Genomic DNA, 19,729 nt, shown 5'->3' with positions numbered 1-19,729 from the left:
ATCATCTTCCATATTTTTTTTCTTTCCACTATGTCAAACGCAAGCTGCCTTAAGTCCATGAAAACCACCTCCTTGTTCCTCTAGACTAGAGACTAGAGTCTAGTCTCTATCTCACTACATATTTCCGTTTACAATTCTCCAACCTCAATTTTATGATTCTACCTCTTTGTTGCACTCTTTATCTCTTGATTTTCTATCTTGTGTTGCTCTTCCTATCTCTATTCATTTTCGTTTAATTCCTGTTCTGGCATTATATTTTTTAACTCCCATTCTCATTCCTTCTCTGTCGTACTCATTTTCTTTCCCTCGCTCCCACTCGTCTGACCTGTATTTCTTCCTCCTCTCCCCATTCTCTTTTCTCTTTTGTGCCCCTGTTAATATACCTCCTTTTCCTCGCTCCTTTATGTTTATATTGTTCCTCTTCACAAATTGGTTCTTTATATAACATATACTCATTCGGAACCCTGTTCTTTATTTTCTCTCAATTCTTTTTTTCTATCCATGATTCTACCATCTCCACGAAATCATATCCTCTTACAAACTCTCTCAATTGAGCATCATTTTCATGTTTATCTTTTCCATGTTTATTTCGTTTTCTTCTTTTCTTCTGTTGTTTGAGTCTGTACCCCCCCCCCTCACGCTTACCCCATCTATCTCCTTTTTTGATGTTAGTTTCTCCCCCCAAACGCCGCCGTTTCTTCTCCCGTTCTTTTCCTCTTTGTTCTTACTAATCCTTTTTCATTGGTACTCCATCTGTCTTCTTCATCTTCTACCATCACTTTCCTAGAATCCCATCTTGCTTTCTTTTCTCAACCTTTCTAAACCGTAATGTACTAAAAAAGGTTTTCTAAGTACGTACAGCACGTAAACGGTTGGGATTTCCCTAGCGACTTTTTGGCGGATTCAGTTCGGCAACTTCGGAAAATTTAAAACTTTTACCTTGTGTAATGAATGTTTCAAGTTAGAGAGTTTGCGGTTTGTTTCGTAATTGAAAGATGAAGCCTAAAATACTTGTAATTCAAATAGCTTGTTAAAGCAGAAAAGAGAAAGGTATAGGATGCTGTAGCGGTAGCCCGTGTTCCTTTTCGCTTTATTTTTTCTTCTTTTTATCCCTCATTTGCATTTTTAGCGCATGTTCTCAAAGGAAAATGATCGCTATTGTCCGCACTTTGTCTGTCTGTCCGTACCACTACCCCCAGTTTAAACTTTTTCGTGGTGGTTTCTTTCTTATAATACGACAGACCCGAGGTCCATCTCATTCCTTAAAAGTCAAGATTCATAAGAAATAAGCAAGTCGAGAAGCAATAGGTACCTGTATAGCTTCAAATTCTTCCAAAAAAGTGCCCATAGAAGATGATAACGCAAACCGTCCACTTCTGACTGTTTAAGCTAGCTAGGGGAAATGAAAACGAAATTTGACATTTTCAGTTTTTCGGTGATATCTCAGTTATTTTCAAAGATTATTCAAAATGTGCTTTTTTAGTCATTTTACCCTATACTGCATCTCTCACCGTTATCGTGAGCCACGAATTTAACCCTGTACAATTTAATTTTCACAGTTTTTCTCCAAGTTTTAATTTTCAGAATTATTTCAATTTTCCTAATATTCCTGGTTTCTCAATGGAGGGCATGCTAATTTTATTATATTAGCATCACTGTGAGTAAGAGCGCTCCAATCTTTGGAATTTTATAACCTTGTCTAGCGCCCTCAACATAATTTGAGGTGGGGTGAAGGTGGAAGTTTATGTTTGTCAGAGCGCTGGCTGATGCTCATAGGTATTGTCTCGAATTAATGTTGAGCCAAGCTTCTCTAAATTTTATGCCACTCAAAAATGTCTTTGGTCTCTATAATCTTTGAAATCTCTAAATTCATTAAGACTCTAAAGTCTAAAATATTCAAGCTCTACAGGGTGTTTTTTTTGGGAGCTTTAGTTAAAAGTTTCTAGGAAAGTAAAATAGGTAGGTTATTGAAAATTGGTACTTAGGAGTTACTCTGAAGGCCGAATCGATGTAAAATATTTTCAAAATGGCCGCACTTCCGCAAACACCGGAAGTAGATAGTAACTTCGTTATTTTAAATGGCAACCCCTATTTTTTATTGCATTTTTGGATTCTACGTGAAATTTCACTTCTTTTGATACTCATATGTCGATATCTACCATTTATGGTTTTTAGGTTATTTTGACTTTAAGAAAAAAAATGGCGGATGCAGATGGTACCTTGATAATTGATTACTTGAAAACGGTTGTAGTCATGGCAACCTATTTTTATCAGTGCATAGAGAATGAATAGGGCTTTCTTTTAGTGCACTTAAAAAAAGTTAAGTTGCGTACGACCGCCCCTATGGATATCCAAATTTATGAAACTTCAAAGACTAAAAACTCAGTTTTTTTTAATAGAATGACCATGTTCTTACTATTCCATGAGAAAGAGAATCGAAATGGGCATATTTTGACAATACATGTTCCTATAGCTATCTTTAACAGTTTCTGACTTATTCCCATTTTATTGAATTGACACTATTTTTTTCGGATTTTCTTTTTAGTAGTCGGCCATGATTCTATAACAATCGAATTTTAAACAAATCTAGTGACACTAATCCGTCACCTACTGTTATAGGTGAACATAAGTTTTTCAAAAATCGAAAAATGACTCGCAATGGTTTCACCTATTTTGGAATTTAAGTCTTATTTATAGTGAAATGGGCAGAATCGCGGAGCGTGCTTTCCGTACATTCATTCGAAAACTGGAACGAAATTGTATGAATTTTGGGAATTTTGAACCCCTAATGCACTACAAACCGTTGAAGCACAAGTGATACAAAGCTCTACAAGAGAATATTTAAGAAAATGAATAAAATTGAATTGCAAATGCAAGATTAACAAAATAAATTCAATGCAAAATATACCTAAAAAACTTTGTTGAAACATTTTTGGTATGGAATTGTTGCTAGAACAGATATCGCATTACCTCTCTTAATTTCCAGACTTACACGTTGTTTAAGAAATGCAGTTGAACGATTCTGTTTACTTAGATTTTTCAAAAATTTTCCGTCCTATATCCTTAATAAATGAGTTATTTATTAATGAATTATTTAGACTAGAACAAGAATCAATGGTATTAAAGAATCCATTCCTTGATTTGTTTAAAATTCGATTGTTATAAAATCATGGCCAACTACTAAAAAGAAAATGTGAAAAAATGGCATCAATTCCGAGATCAATTCAATGAAATGGGAATAAATCAGAAACTGTTAAAGATAGCTATAGGAACATGTAATATCAAAATATGCCAATTTCGATTCTCTATCTCATGCAATATTAAGAACATGGTCATTCCATTTAAAAAAACTGAGTTTATAGACTTTGAAGTTTCTTAAATTTGGATCTCCATAGGTGCGGTTGTACGTAACTTAACTTTTTTTAAGTGCACTAAAAGAAAGCCCTATTCATTCTCTATGCACTGATAAAAAAGGGTTGCCATGACTATAACCTTTTTCAAGTAATCAATTATCAAGCTACCATCTGCATCCGCCATTTTTTTCATCAAGTCAAAATAACTTAAAAACCATAAATGGCAGATATCGACATATGGGTATCAAAAGAACTGAAATTTCACGTATAATCCAAAAATGCAATAAAAAATAGGGGTTGCCATTTAAAATAAGGGAATTACTATCTACTTCCGATGTTTCCGGAAGTGCGGACATTTTGAAAATATTTTACACAGATTCGGCCTTCAGAGTAACTCCTAAGTACAAATTTTCAAAAACCTACGTATTTTGCTTTCCCGGAAACGTTTAACTAAAGCTCCCAAAAAAACACCCTGTAGAAGGTCTCTAAGCGGCTAGCTTTTATGCTTACTTTTAAAATGTGTACGTTCAAGGTAAACACCTCAAAATTACAGAGAATCTAAAGGAGTATTTGGGATGGAGCAAAAGTAATTACATTGCCGGCTACATACCTAAGTACTAAGTTCAATATATTGTAACGTGAACGTAATTTATTTTGCTTCTAGAGAAACCTCGCGAATCATATTTCATTGAAAGAATGAGTCACATCCGTTTTAATTACTTATCGCCTGTGACTAATCCTTAATCGACTTGATGCCGCCTTGATATCGTTCTAGAAAATTCGCTACAAAAATAAGTGCGGAATAAAACGCGAAAATATTGTACCTCAAGTAACCATTTATGGTTAGAGTTTGGTGCTAATAACTGCAACGGTTATCTTAGCTTAAGGCAGCAGAAAGTCGTTTGTTTTGGGAAATTTCTCAAAGTGAGAATAATTTGTATAGTGTTTATGTTACGGGCAATCTGTATAATTCAGGTATTCTATACAATTACTAGGCAATGTGTATAACAGGGAAGGAAAAATTTTAATACAGCCCCTCCCGATGGCAGAAGCTAGTTTTAAAAGAAAATGCACCCAAATTTATCACAATAATCAGCCCCTTTGAATACTTCCTAAACAGACTCGGCATTGTGTACATTCCCTAGGCATTGCATGGAATACCTGAATTGCACAGATTGCCGGTAACATACATTATAAGTAACTAATTATCAAATACTTATTATCAACACCTTTTTTCATCACTATCAGCAATTTTCCCTCCATATATATACGCATGTTAAACAGGTCTGGTGGCAACGAAAATAGGCATGGGCGAACATGACGGCGATGAACAAATTTTTGATGGATGTGCAATGCGTGTTGGGGCAACGCTCATCGATTTCCATTTAAATAAAGAAGCTGTCGCGCAACACCATTATCGGAATGTAATACATAATGGTATTGGTTAGTTCGTGTACCTAATACTACATATATAGCAAATTACACTGCTCCATAAAGGGAGGTTGGGTATGACTTATGAGGTACGGGAGGAGGACAAAATCACTACACGCCTGGATTAACTCTGTGTTGAAGTTTCTAACCTCTACATGATCATTGATCACTGTTGGGTATGATGCGAATATTTATTTTTAAAGTCGCTACCTAGTTGTTTAACTCGTCAGGAGTGGCCAATCCATGGGCCGCATACGAGATGCGTGATACAGGGTGAAAACGAAAAGTTTAACTTTTTGGGATGTTATCATATCTTACTACCCATGTAAAATAGAAAAAGAGGTAAAATGCGCCTGTTTAGCGAGCGACGCTAAATAAAATGCTGTTGGCTGTTTTGGCCAATGAGGATGCAGCACTTTTTAGTTTGTTGCCGGATGTGCAAGCTGCGCGTCGCCACAGCCTGTTTTACATATTTTTACGTACAATTCAGTGGCGTATTAAAAAAAATTGGACCACCGTTTCTGACATGTTAACCCTCGTGTTGACCCAAAGTTGGAGTTTTTACTGAGGCTGGTATGCATGGAATATTTTAGGTTTTTACAGTGCAGTATATGCCTGTATTTCTTAAGTACCTAGATAATAATTTCCTTTTCATTCTTGTGTTCATGACGCTGGAAAAACAACTGCAAAAATATTGACTCCCTACAAAAATCAGGTGCCCATTGACAACTTCCTATTCCACCTTCAAAGACGAGTTGACGCAAATCAATTCTTTTGAACACAAAGACAAACCGCACACGAACTTCACGGAACTGCTTTGTATAACTGGGCAAGTCAGCACACGTACAACACCGGAACGCGCGTACGCAGTTTTGCAGCTTCAAAGAGTATATGATTAATTGTACGTGCAAATTAAATCCATCTTAAAATTAAACATACGCACTATCATATCATTGATGTCCGGTGTTCAATTATTTGCAATATTATAGTATTTGCAAGTTTGTATTGTCAGAAATCTCGCAGTAGTTTGAAACTTACCAGCAAAAATTGCAATTGGTTTTCCTTGGTTTGCCGGTTTTAATCTAATTTTGGAAATGAACTGCTTGACAATTATTTAGAATCATATAGAACTATACAGGAAATACAATGTTCTTCTATGATAGAACACAAAGTATTGAAGAAGAAAAGTGTGTTGCAAATATAGGCAATCAACATACCACAATGTAAGATGCCTTGCCTAAGCGCCCGAGCGCTTCATTTGTAAATTATTGTATTTCTTGGAGATATAAATTAACAATACACAATTAGAATTAATTAATTGGTGTATTTGGGAAAAAGTGATAATATTTTTATCGCCCATCGGCTGTTATTGACCAGTTACGAGATTTTGTTACGCAAGGTTTTCATAAAATCAAACTTCGTTTTCGTGGGAATCTTTTTTCACTTGTTGATTTTTCTGTCTCAGTTTTCCTAAATCGACATTGAACTCTGTATACCGTTTCCGTATGCCAAGGTACTTTTTTACAATTGTAACATACAAAGCGTTCATTTCAAAACGAACCAACATAATTTGCAATTTTGATAAAAAATCAAAAATTTCAGAAAAACACTTCCAATTAGATTCTCTATGGGAAGATGAAGGGAAGATTTCTCTTAGTGTTAACCCCCCCCCCCCCGTACTCCCATTTACTTCCACTTTAAAATTATAATGTACACCTCCACCGAAAGTAACAACTCAAGATGCCATAAACTTCGCTTTATGTATTTTATTTAGTGGATGTGGGGGAGTGGCCATTCTATGCAGCCAAAGAATAATGTGGCGGAGCCCCATCTTGCTGAAAGTGGAAATTTCCTTCGTCTAGCTAGAAGCATGCCTTCATTGCAATTTTTTGCAAAGTTGGTCCAATACTGTGATCTTTTGCTTGTTTAGTGTGAATTAGAAAGGTGCAAATGCTCCATTGTTTTTTGAATTTTGCAAGACATACCCAACATACTTTCGTTCATTTTCGCTATGCAGCGGTATATTCCCGCGTTACCATTTAATCTCTCTGGGGAGAAAATTGATACTTTAGTCTCTTAAGTGGACCACAAAATATGTTGGTTTAGTGAATTTTTGAAACCCTAGAGGCGGATTGGACGATCGCTCAATGAATGCAAAAACTGAAGATGGACTTTTTAACAAGATACGAAAGAGAGTCCGCGCTAGACTAGTGACAGAGACAAACAAGGTGAAGCTAGAGCGAGTAGGAGGTATGAGACACGTAGTTTAGATTTTGTAAAATTATCAAAGTACTCGTGTGAGATCGAAGGGACTTCTGCGTATTTTTGTGTGACAGATCAGTATTTAATTAGCTACTATCAATAAGATCTTGTCGAAGGCTACCTTCCCTTTGTCGGTACTCACTTTCAACGTCCCGTTCACCCGCAATTCGCATTTTCGTGGATTTGGCTAAAAAACCCTCACAAAATAATACTCTATTTTTGGGGCACTTCTCATACCTCGAGCTTCTATTGGGGACCGCGATTCGTGCTCTAAGAAACTTTTGGGCGCCCAAAGGCGACTATCCACCATAAGCAAGATCTTATCGGGGGCAACCACATTCCCTTTGTTGGTACCAACTTCCGACGTCCCGTTCACCCACAATTTGCGTTTGAAGTGTAGACTTCACCATCAGTAAGATCTTGTAGGGGATTATCACATTCCCTTTGTCGGTACCCACTTTCGACATCCCGTTCACCCGCAAATCGCATTTTGGTGGATTCGCTATAAACTCCACAGAATAGTGATTAATTTGTTGACTCGAACTTTTAGTATCGAAAAAGAGAGACCGCGATTCGATTTTTAAAAAGCTTGTGAACGCCAAAATCGACTACCCTAGAAGACGCGCGCCTTGCAAAAGGTGGTTAATTCCGCTCCTAGGAAAAAAAATACAAAATTCCGTCATGCAGGAATCGTGCGTGTTTTCAAGATCCTTCCATCGACTCCAATTTGAAAACAATCGGACCAAAACTGTAGAAAAAGATAGAAAAAAACGAAAAATCACCATGTTAGTATAACACGCTCGGGGATGGCGCTCAGATGTCGCCGATTAAAAACCAAATCCCATCCCTAAAGTTATTAATTACACGCCACCGGTAGGTAGATGTACACTTCTCGTCTTTCTACAAGCCGGCCGGCCAAAGTGCAATTAAAATTACCTTTTAACAAATAAAATTGCATTGTAGGCAAGGACCAGAGCAGGGACCAGAGTTATCGCGATAAAGTAAGAGAAGATATCTGGGAAAGCGGGCAAGCCCCTAGCGCAAACGCGGATAAATGAGGATAGTAAGAAGAAGAAAGACACAAAAGAAGAGTGGTTTGAGGTACTTAGGTGGAGCAAGAAAGTTTTAAGGTCACCGGAACAAAACGAAGCGGAGGCTGAGCGAAAAATCATAAAGGGTGGACTGGTGGAGTTAAAAGGGGTGGAGAAATTAAATTGAGAGGAGAGAAGGCGGAAAGCATGGAAAAAGTAAAGTAAAATATGGATGGAGGGTGCAAAGTGATAATGAAAGAAAGAAAAAAGAGAAGATAAAGAACAACATAACTATAAAAAGTAAGGAGTAATGATCAGAAAGCGAAGAGAGATAGCACGGAGGAATGGCTGGCAGAAATCAATAAAAGAGAGGCCGGATGGGGGGCGGGGAGCGTAGAGAAGGAAACAGATACGAACAGCAGAAGAAAGGAGCAACGCCTAATGGAGAAAATAAAGAACAGTTTACCGAGAGATGGAGGAAATTGGCAAAGAGGGGAAACAGAGCAAAAGGAGGCATTTGAACAGGAATAAGAAAAGATATAACGGAATGGTGGAATGAAGGAGGGGCTAATAGTGGCGCGAGATTGAAATGCCAAAACTAACCAAGAGGTAAAGAATGCAACAAAGAGGGGTAGTTATTCTGCAATGGACAGAAAAGAGAGGTTTGGGAATATTAAACGGAAATATGGAGGGAGATAGGTATGGGTAATACGCAAAGATGGGAGGGAGGTGGAGGTCGGTAATTGAATAAATACTTGTAAACGGAAAAATGTTAGAAGCAATAGAAGGGCTATGAAAACGACAGTAACGTGGAAATAGGTAAAGAAAGAGGCAGGGAGAGATAAAAGAAAGGAATTGTGGGACAAAGAGTGTACAGAAAAAAGAAACAGATTGAGAACAATCATAGAGAGAGAAGGAACGAGAGAAATAGAGGAAATGGTGAGAGCACAGAAAAAAAGTACAAAAGTAAATGCAAGGAAAAAGATGAACAGAAAGAAACTGAAGGAGAAATCAGGAGAATAAAAACAGACAAAGACTTTTGGAAGATGATAAACAGAGGAAAAGGGAAAAACACATTCAGTGAGAGAGATATACAAATAAAGGACTGGAAGCACCGCTTTATGAAGGTACTACAAGAAAAGCAGGAGAAGGAATGTGGGAAAGAGGAAGAGGGAAGGTAGAAGGAGAACAGATATCAAGAGATGGAACAACAGTGTAGAAAGGTAAACAAGAAATGAGGAAAGAGTATTGAGGAAAAACTGAGGGAACTAATAAACAAGTTAGGTATGCAAAGGAGGAGGACTACCGGAAGAATGGAAGGAAAGGGTAACAGTGTCGATTTGCAAAAGAGGAGAGACTGTATGGAAAATTATAGGAGAATAACGCAATGATACTGAATGCAAGATTATAAAGAGAAATGGAAGAGAAAAGAGATGAAGGAAACACAAGTGGGCTTTAGGAAAGGGATGGGGAACGATTGACTGTTACACACAGTGGTGGAAAAGGAATTTGGAAAAAAAGCGTGGAAAGGTGATAGCGTTTCATGGATCTAAAGGCAGCGTAGAAGGGGAAAAATAGACAGAAGCTTAAAGGAGTTTTTATGGAAGTAGGACGAAGGGAAGAAGTCTAAGGTGGTTCTAGACAAGAAGAGGATTGAGACAGGGATCGCTGCTCCTTAGCACAACCTGTTATTCAATTTCTACATAAATGAAAGAAATTATGGGAAGAAAAGAGAGGTATTGGAAAAGAAAAGGAATGGAAATAAATGTGGAAAAATCGAATATGGTATTTCGGGAGGAGAAAGGTAGGAAAAGGGTAATAGTGGAAGGAGGAAAGGGTAGAGGAGGTAAGAAAATTTCAACACTTAGGATACGAAATGCAACGTAATAATGGGGCAAAATGCCCAGATTTTGTTTGAAAGATCAAGCAGATTTGGAAAACGAGTTGCCCGAACGCTCACTCTGTGGTACGAATTTCGTACCCTACGAAATTGTCCAGGTGGGGAACAATGGGAAATGAGTCTTAATTATTCATTATTCCATGTTTACTACTTTCGTTTTTTGCATCTTATTTTTAAGTTGTGCATTCGTATGAAAGGATTTGTACTTTGGATTACCTTGCCCGCCGTAGGTGTCAAGTGCACAATACATTAGAGCAGCATGTGAACACCCTGCCACTAATTCGTATTGTAGATAACTTGTGGTTAATTAGTCTTGCGTGGTAGAGGTGGAGCAAGTAATATTAAATGTAAAGTTGAACAAGGTCAACCACATATCCATGGAAATTCCACTTAGTGTAGCTTCCTTCGGTATACAAATACAACGTACTTACATTTTGTGTCAATTAATAAGTACGTATTAAAGATAAATGAACAGTTCAAAAGTTCAAGTAATGTAAGTGAAATAATGTACACATTTGCGTTTTTGAGTTTTTGGGCGTTTTTCTTAACGGTGAATTCGCAGCTATGCGTGGAATCGTCTTTTTCGGTAATACCTGTACGATTGTATTACAATAGGAGTGAGAATATTGTCGATAAAAGGGTGAGCAGGTGTTTAAGCCCAAGCACGGTTCCTAATTACGATGAGGCTGGATTCCTGGGGATCAGAGTGGCCGATCAGTACATTCCGAATCTGAACAAGGGTGTAGTGTCGGGGTTTCGTGGGACCTTCAGCGTTGACTTTGAAGATAACCACATCGAAACTGTAAAACGAGAGGCATTTTTCGATCTACCCGGAGTGCGATCGATTTCACTGATATCCAGCAGAATCAGGTGGTTCGAGACGAGGGCGTTCTCCGACCTCCCCTCACTGGTTTACATCAATTTGGAAAAGAACGACATATCCTCACTTCCGCCTGGCGTTTTTGATAATCTCCCAAATTTGGAACGACTAGTCTTGAGTGAGAATCAGTTAACGGCTTTTAAACCGGAATCGCTGAGGCGAGTGCCAAACTTGCAAGTGATTGATTTGAATTTCAACAGCATCACTGAGCTTCGTACCGATTCGTTTTCGTCAGTGCCCTCGTTGAGAAATTTAAATTTATTAGCCAACCAAATCAGTGAGATACATCCCAATGCGTTTAGGGGTCTAAAAAGTTTACTTTTACTCAACTTGGCCGATAACAACATAAAGGACCTGAACATTAACTTTGACCTCATCTCGAATTTGGCGGTTTTAGAATTGGAAGCCAATCTGATTAATTACGTGCCCGAAAAGCTTACGAGAGATCTACCGTCGTTGAAAACGTTCAGTATTTACTCCAACCCGCTGCAGTGTTCTTGCTTGAATCAATTGGCAAAATTGAGTTTTGACAACAAGTTTGCGTTACATACTCATTGTAATGATAACCTTCCGATTTGCGTCGACCCGATAACTTATCCATCGAAGTGCATTCCACGAAGCGCAAAAGATTTTCCGAGCAACATGCCCAATTTTAAAAGTTTTTTCAAAAAGTGTACCATTTAGTCTATTCTCTTGTTTGTATTAAATGTAAATAAATTGTCAATTGACAGTGTGTTTAAGTTTGAAATAGTGGTAGTTTCCCTTCCATCGTCAGAAGCGGATTAAGAGTGAGTACATCAAGCGGTCTCAAAATTTGTCCTCCCTGAAAAATAAACTACACGTGCAACTCTTCGAACGATAATCTGCCTCTTGATTCAGGATATGAATAATAATGTATTAAATGGGAGATTCCATTGTTGCAACAATCTGCAAACTCCCTAAGAGCAGCCACTGTTTCTGAAAAAATTTAAAAAAATACATCGGGCAATTACAAATTGTGATTCTAAGAACTTAGTTTCTTTTGTGAGGTCTTTTCTAACCGGGAAAAAAAGAGAAAAAACTTGGCAAATACTTATATAAAAAAAATCGGTCTTTTACGACTACAAATCAGATGGTGGTATTTCTTAGCCTAAAGCAAAAAATTATTTATGTAATTCCGAGCGTAACTCCATTCTTTTGTAGGTATTTGCTCGTAGATTAATAATTAATTACAATTGCCTACACTACGGGATTATTTTCAAACATATTTAAATAAATTTATAATACGAGTATGTTGTATATCTCTGATACAATGAGTTGGATTAAAATGTAAAAATTAATAAATAGATATGATGAAGAAAATAAGGTAGGTGTCTTTTTTTAGGCAGTCCTGCGTTCAACGCATTCATTGAATCAACAAATCATCTGTTTCCCCATTTTGTAATGCATTCATAATTCAATAATGCCTGATGTTTGTGTCGATTGCCGAAAAAAATTAACATTATCTTAAATTCTGCATTATCTCTTATTTATTTATAATACAGATAAGGTGGACGTCGTCAACAAAAATATATTCGTATCTATTGACGAGCGATCGCGACGATAAAAATATTTTGTTTGTAACAAAACAAATTGCATGTATGAAATGCTCTTTTAAGATTTTACTACTGAAGTACCCTCGGAAGTACCTATTTAAGTGTATTTTTTAATTTTTCGGGGATTTTTGTTCATGTTTAGGCATTTTGGGTGTTTATGGGTATAAGTATAAAGATGCATTTCAGGAGTTTTCTATAATAAAAGGTACCGCGAGAAGAAACGGTTTTCCGCCAATTCTTCAATTTAATATAGTAGGATTGCGCTTCGGATGGCGTCGAAGATTGCATATTATAAACATTTTTAGATTACATATACCTACCCGCTGGATAGAAGCCCTAAATTTTGCATGAAGATTATCAAAACTGACAAATACCTAATTTCCGAAGGGTCAGCGGGATCCCCTTTTATAAGGGTTCGAGCGGGTTCGAAACCCCTGAATTTTGCCATTTTTCTCAGAAACCTGAATTTCTACACAATTCTTTCCCCACTACAATTTTGTGGGCCGTGAAAAGACTTTCAAAACAGTACCATACACGTATACCTTCCACTTCTGGTTGCTGATGCAAACCGGACGTTGTGCAAGCGTAAAACTCACATGTACCGTTTTAAGGCGGCATTTTTGAATATTACCTGAAAGAGTTCGTCATGCTGAAAAAGACCACACTTGTTTAGTTACGACACGCTCCTGCGAGTAAAAGTAGAGTATAAGTTATGGCACCCAAAACATACCTGGATTTTTGAAATCTATTTTTTGCTCACCCCCAGGCAATCCGCTTATTGTTTCACTTTTCTCCAGTAAGTGTTTTGGTTTATTTATTTACGTACTCTGAGGGGAAGTGACCTATCCAGTACTCGACCCTGGCACATTGTTCAAGGGAAAATTTGTCCGGAACATCCAGCCCTAGAATTTTCCACGTTAACGTTAATTTTTGTTTAATCAAGTCTTCCCGAACGTAAATTTGCCTTGGAACAAGATCCGGACTAATGAGTATTCTGACAGAGAAAGGGCTAAATTTTTATTAAGAGCGAACATGACATGCGGCACAGCTTCCGAGAGTTAATATTCCCAGTGAATCTTTAGAATATTCCGGCAACGAATAATTTACCTGGCATTTCACAGATATGTTACACTTTTGTAATAATTGCGCATATACAATAGAGTATTTTTACCAATAAACAGAGAGCCTAAAATATTCTCAGCAACAATATTTTCCGGTTTAGAAATCACCGTAAATACGAACAATAATGGACATTTTCACTAATAAAGGTAACCTTAAATAACCCTTAAATAAAGTTTATTTCACGGACAGGGAATATTATTGCGAAATACCTTTAAAATGAATAATTATAATTTTTCTAGGGCACGTCCAGTCTCTGCCAAGACGAAAATATTAATATTGAAGTATTTAACGAGATATTTAATTAATTTGAAAAAATCAGCGGCTTTACTGCCTCTAAAATTCCAAAGAATTAATTAACAAATTTTCAATTATACCTAATGTAATTCTGAGTACGAAATACAAAAATGTACCTAACATGAGAAGTCTGGGTCGTTATTTGGAGTTGATTAATCACAAAACCAACCATTTACAGATGAAAAAATGTATTCAATTTAAAACAATCAAATAAGCTGGAAGAAAAACAGGCAGTCAGGGGCGGACTAACGCATACCACGCAACACGCGAACAAATAATTGAAGAAATTTTAAAGTGTCAATAATCCAAAATCCCAGGTCGTAACTGCGATTTACAATAAATTACGCACAAACACAAAAGACCAAGTGAAATTACTTCGAAACTTCACTTCTCAACTATTTAGAGTATTTAGACGACACTATGGATTCATTGTAATTACAATAATTATATTTTTATTTGTTTATTATTTATTATTTTAACTGAAAACTTGAACATCTTAAAGATAAGCTTCTCCTCAACTACAAACGCTCCATAACCACCGCACTCAGAGAGTATCTATTATTTGTGCGTCCGTCCGTCAGTCCGTCCGTGTGGGCTAATGCTCTGTTCCAAAGTGGTCGATCGTGTTGCAATTTGGTGTACCTACCTACTTTGGACATTACTACATTAAGGTAGCACGCTATTGATTTTCAGGAAGCCGGACCAACAAGAACAAAAGCGCTAGGACTTCGGGTGAATCGGGAACAGCAAGAACTGTGGACTCAATATAATAGAAATCAACATAAACCACTCGCCAGGAAAGATTGCCGGTCACAGAACACTTGATCCTGGTCTGCAATCTATGTTTTTCTAAAAATGTGAGCGATTTTCGGGAGTATCATGTCAATGTTGAACAAAAAGACTTTTCGTTCAACATTGGCACGATCCTATTCCGGAAGTCGCTCGTATCTTAAGAAAAACATAGATTGCAGATCAACACAAGGGGGTGCTGTGACCGGCAATCTTTCCTGGCGAGAGTTATATTTCATTATCTTCTGACTTTCGCTAGATTGTTATTCTCTACGGCTCTTAGGATGTGTAACAATTCAATTTAGCTCTTCTCTATAGCCTAGATTGAAAGTTTTAAAGAAAATAAATGTACCGTAAATTATTCTTTACCATCAATTTGGAGTTTTTAATAACCGCGTGTGTTTGATTCCAAAGATGTTAAATTTTTTTCTGAACCACATGTATTTTGACCAAAATATGTCAAAATCGTTATTCATGCACCAAAATCGTTCGGAAAAAATCTAAAATCATTACTCTCAGTGCCCAAGACGTGAATGCAAAACGCCTTAAAATAGTTCATTCCAAATTTTATATCTTACAACATATGCCGTAGGTTCAAAGTTGCTAGGTCAAAAAAATGACGGTAATACTGTGGATCCTTTAATATTCTGTTGAATCGGTTTATTAATTTTATTATAGGTCAGTTTGTATCGTCGCTCGTATCGGAATCAATAAAATCGAATAACGAATGCAAAACAAGGAAAACCTCCAAAAATTATTCTTGATTTTTATACGTCAACATTCATGGTGAAATATCAACGCCAACCACACTTGGAAAATTCCACCGCCATCTTAGCTGAAATCAATCACGTAATTCTACCTACGTTATCTGGTGACCTACTTACATCGAAGTTCATTATTCTTGAAGTTTAACTGCAAGTATTACGAAACCTTTTGGAGGTTATTATTATTACTCTCGTAAATCGCTCCGATTTATTTGATTTTACGTACATCGCCTTTCGTCGTTACCGAAGATTTCACCCGTTAACAAGACCCGATTTGATGTACATTACCTACGACTACTTTTGTGACTCCGACGTTACTTGTGCCATTCAGAAGAATTTCTGCATACTATTTTATGAACATTGTGAATGAATTAGATCATTTTTGTGATAGAGAAATGCATCGTAATGTAGTTTTCTCGAAGCCACATTCGTGCTTTTATACACCGATTTGTATGGACAATCCGTGGTCGAGTCAAAATTTATCGAATATTAGTTACGGTTTTAGTACCAGATTTATCTGATTAGTGTCAGACGTTAGACATTGCTATCGCAGTATTATTGTGCCGCGTTATTCACTATCCTTCTTGTTTGTTTGTTTGTTTGTGTTATCTGTTACAGATAAGGCAGAAAAGCGCACTTCTGAGCTCAAAAAGCCGTTACAACCAGAGTTCAAAGGTAATTACTTTTATCTTCGTCGACTCCTTAATATGACGTTTAATTATTACATGGTGTTTCTTACTACATTTGTTTGATAGTCTGTTTGAATATTGACGCTGACTACGAGTTGATTTCCCTATTCTCTAAAAATTAATTTAAATTTAATCTGACATTTTAGATCTAGATATTACAGTGTCCTATTTGTAATACTTTCAGATCATTACCTTCGATTGTGAGCACAATTATTGTTTACGTTCTATCTCTCTCTCTCTCGTCTATCTCGAAATGGATTAATTTATAACAGTAAATTAGTATTTCTCACTAACAATTTATAACATGACATGAGCGCGAACTATTTTTTACTTCAGTAACGCTGTTAAAACTCCCTGAAGCATAATTCGATTTGCTCGTATAGCAATCGCTCATCTTTCTTGAAAGTTCTCGAACGCTTCCGAATATTCTGGAATCTTCTCGAACAAGCACGTCATATTTCTCGGAAAAAATGCGTCTTCTTATCGCCGATGACCAATCTTTTATGGCGCCTCGTTTCCCCCCTACAAGTTCACTCTGCTGCGTTTTTAGGTCGTTTCTGACTGAGATCCAAATTATTTCTTCATGAACTTCATGGCTGAAACTATCAAGTCTAAAATTTCTAGATCCGTTTAATTGAAATTTCCAAAACCAGAACTGGAAAAGTTCTAAATAAATGCAAAATTCTAAATTTTTTTAACTCTTGCATTCAGAATTTTCTGAAATTTAAATTTGGCTATGAAATATTGTGGTAGTTTTGGTCTCCATTTTTTTTAGATTTTCCTGAATTTTTCTAAATTTGAAACGTAAGCTTAAAGAAGTAGTAGAAGAGAGAGATCTATCAAATTCCAAAAGTACCTAGATCTGACCAACTCTGCCTAAAAGCTACCAAGTATAGAAGAACGTTATAGCACGGACTTTTGTTTTACTTTATGTAATATTTAAGCAGTCCAAGCACTATGTTAACATTGGAATTCTAATGAAAACATTTGGTAAATTGAAGCTCCTTTCCCACTTCCAACTACAGAAGTGTTTAACTTTCCTTGGACTTAATTCCTTGTAAGGGACGGTGTCAAATAAATAATGCCAAAGCATATGATAGAATCAAATACCTCATCCGAAGCTTAGAAATGTTGATAACAATACGTAAAAACATTTATGCAAGAATGACTTCTTTAGAAGAGTGGAAATAAACATTTGAACAAACTCTTATTGTTAACCCTACTGAAAACGATGCACAGATAGCGTTCGCTCCATTTTATTTATCTATACACGAATTCATTCGTTTTTCCATCAAACTTGAAATGTTCGTTTCTAGTTTTGTTGTCCAAAACTACACCAAAACTGATGCTTGGCAGATGCATGTGAATACATCACGAGTGTGTACACAAGCCATTCAAGCAAAAACACCGATATAAATTTGTAACCATTCAAAGCACGCAAGAACTGAGCTATCTGGAGAGAAGATAAAAGCTGTAGCTATTTCGAGATGAAACGCATATAGGTATGTCGCCGTGAATAATTAATGCCATATTTTATTCATTCGCGATCCACCTCGTAAAAGATTCATCACAAGATACATCACTGATAATTTCGGCCCTCGCAGACAATATTAAAATGCGGGCGGACCTTACCTAAAATGCGAAAAATCTCTGTCAGCGACACGAACGCAACATTTCCCGCAAGATAAGATACAATTTCCTCCGTGCCGAAGCGATTTCCATCTATATCCTGCTTGGTGACAGTTGTTGCAAGGGTCCTCGACAGCCCTGGGGACCTCCCACTGCTTATTTATTTAACGGAAACCTGACAAATCAAACCGCACCGGCTACAATATTGAACCTGTCATCTCATCAACTCTCCCGTATAACGTAGTTAATTTCTTTTTTTTAATCATTTTCACGATTCCCCTTCTGATTTTGCGTTTGTTAATCACATTTTAGAATTCGTTGCATATGGGAGAGGTTTTTGTGTGATTGATGGCAGAAGGAATTCGTGTGAATAAATGACGAGTAAAATGAGCATATCAAGAACAACGTCCACACTTTGAGGGGTGTGAAGGATTGCTTTACCGGACACTTGACATACATTCTTCCATCCATAGTCTGTTACTTACACAATGGGTGATTTCTAAGGAAATAGGGGAAACACACTTTTCAAGTCTCAGGTCTTAAATTTTCTGCTTTTACAATTTGGGTTTCAGTTTCAGACAAGCGCTTTCACACCCTACCCTTCCAATTTTGATATTCCAAATGTTAGGCCACCAACAACAGGATACAAATAATTTTTTAAACATTAATTTACAGATATAGCCGTAAATTTACACACTTATCTGGGTATTCGACGAAGTTTATTGATCTTTCTGGGAATTTAAGGTTTTTCTGGGAATTTACAAATGTACCTGGGAATTAACGTAGAAGTTGTCCAACGAGGAACTGAGTCGATTGTTATGTAAAATATTTTCAGTTTTGTACGACTTCCGGTTATGCTGGTCTGGTAAGTATAACACGTTTAATATTATACAGGGTCGTTACTAAAGATGAAACCATTGTATCACCGGTTGTGAATGGTATGACTGTGCTGGTATGATTATCTTATTATGTGTTATGTCATTTTTTAAGGTGAGATCCATAAGCACTACCCCATTTAATAAAAATACATAACACGCCACTGGTATTTCACACATAATCTATTTGTTACACGCCACCGATGTACTACATAACCTCCCTTTTAAACATTAGAACACACTTGTAAGTGCAATTCAGTTTTATTTATTTATTTGTTTTATTTATATTCTCCTATTTTCAACACTGTGGCACTGTCGAAATGAACCAGAACCTTCGTTCATAAAAACATTATTTTTCACACAGAACAACAATTAATTTCTCCATTAGAAACATTCGGTAATATTATTTACATATCATTAACATTTCGAATACGTTGTTTTATAACGTATAAAAGAAGCCAATTATGGATATTAGTACACATTTAATGATGGTCTAATTTAATGGTCAGATTTCAGCCGTATATGGGAGTTTCATTTCTGTTCACTTGGAGGTGAGAATCGACCCATTTTCCAATAACTGCTTGTATTTGTTGTTTTTTATACTTGAAAAAAATCATGTTAAAAAACTGAGTGCACGTACAAGCTTAGAAATTAAAAAAATATGCCCCCTTTGACCATGCAGAAGTACGCCACTGAACAAAAAATTATTTTCTACAATTTGGGATACCATAAAAAACCTTCTTCCCTCCCCATATAAGAGAGAGAAAAGGTAAAAACGTTTTCTTTTTCTGAGATTTGACCCAATCTCAATCGTAAAAAACGAGGATTTATTTTTTTTTGGTTCATGGCTAAAATTTAAAAAAATATAGCTTGCGCCCTTTGGAGTTTTTAAGGCGAGGCAATGCTTTGTTTTGGTTAGACTTTGTTGGGCTTTAGTCCAGGGAATAGAGGGTTTTAACTTGCAAAATGAGAAGTAGTTCCAATTTCTTTTGCATGTCATAGACAGTCATCTGGTGGTTAAGAATCTAAGTTTTCGACCTCCCACTCCTTGTGCTTCCCCCGTACCACCCTCAAAACCCCTGAAATTTGGTTGGTTTCTTAGTTTTTCAATCACGTCTTTTTAATGGTTCACTTTA

At 36.7% G+C, this 19,729-nt stretch overlaps 2 protein-coding genes across 2 annotated transcripts in view; one reads left to right on the top strand and one right to left on the bottom strand.

Annotated features, from left to right (window-relative positions):
* Positions 1–19,729, bottom strand: part of LOC116179364 (myosin-G heavy chain-like) — a 155,211-nt gene that overhangs the window by 4,327 nt on the left and 131,155 nt on the right. The window lies entirely within an intron of this gene.
* LOC116179366 (phospholipase A2 inhibitor-like) lies at positions 10,357–11,590 on the top strand. Its single transcript, XM_031499151.1, has one exon. The coding sequence runs from the start codon at positions 10,483–10,485 to the stop codon at positions 11,539–11,541; it is 1,059 nt and encodes a 352-aa protein (XP_031355011.1). The 5' UTR covers positions 10,357–10,482; the 3' UTR covers positions 11,542–11,590.

The sequence above is a fragment of the Photinus pyralis genome, unplaced genomic scaffold (genome assembly GCF_008802855.1).
Source record: "Photinus pyralis isolate 1611_PpyrPB1 unplaced genomic scaffold, Ppyr1.3 Ppyr1.4_LG8, whole genome shotgun sequence".
In the NCBI taxonomy this organism is placed as follows: Eukaryota; Metazoa; Arthropoda; class Insecta; order Coleoptera; family Lampyridae; genus Photinus; species Photinus pyralis.
This window is presented reverse-complemented; position numbering and strand designations above follow the sequence as displayed.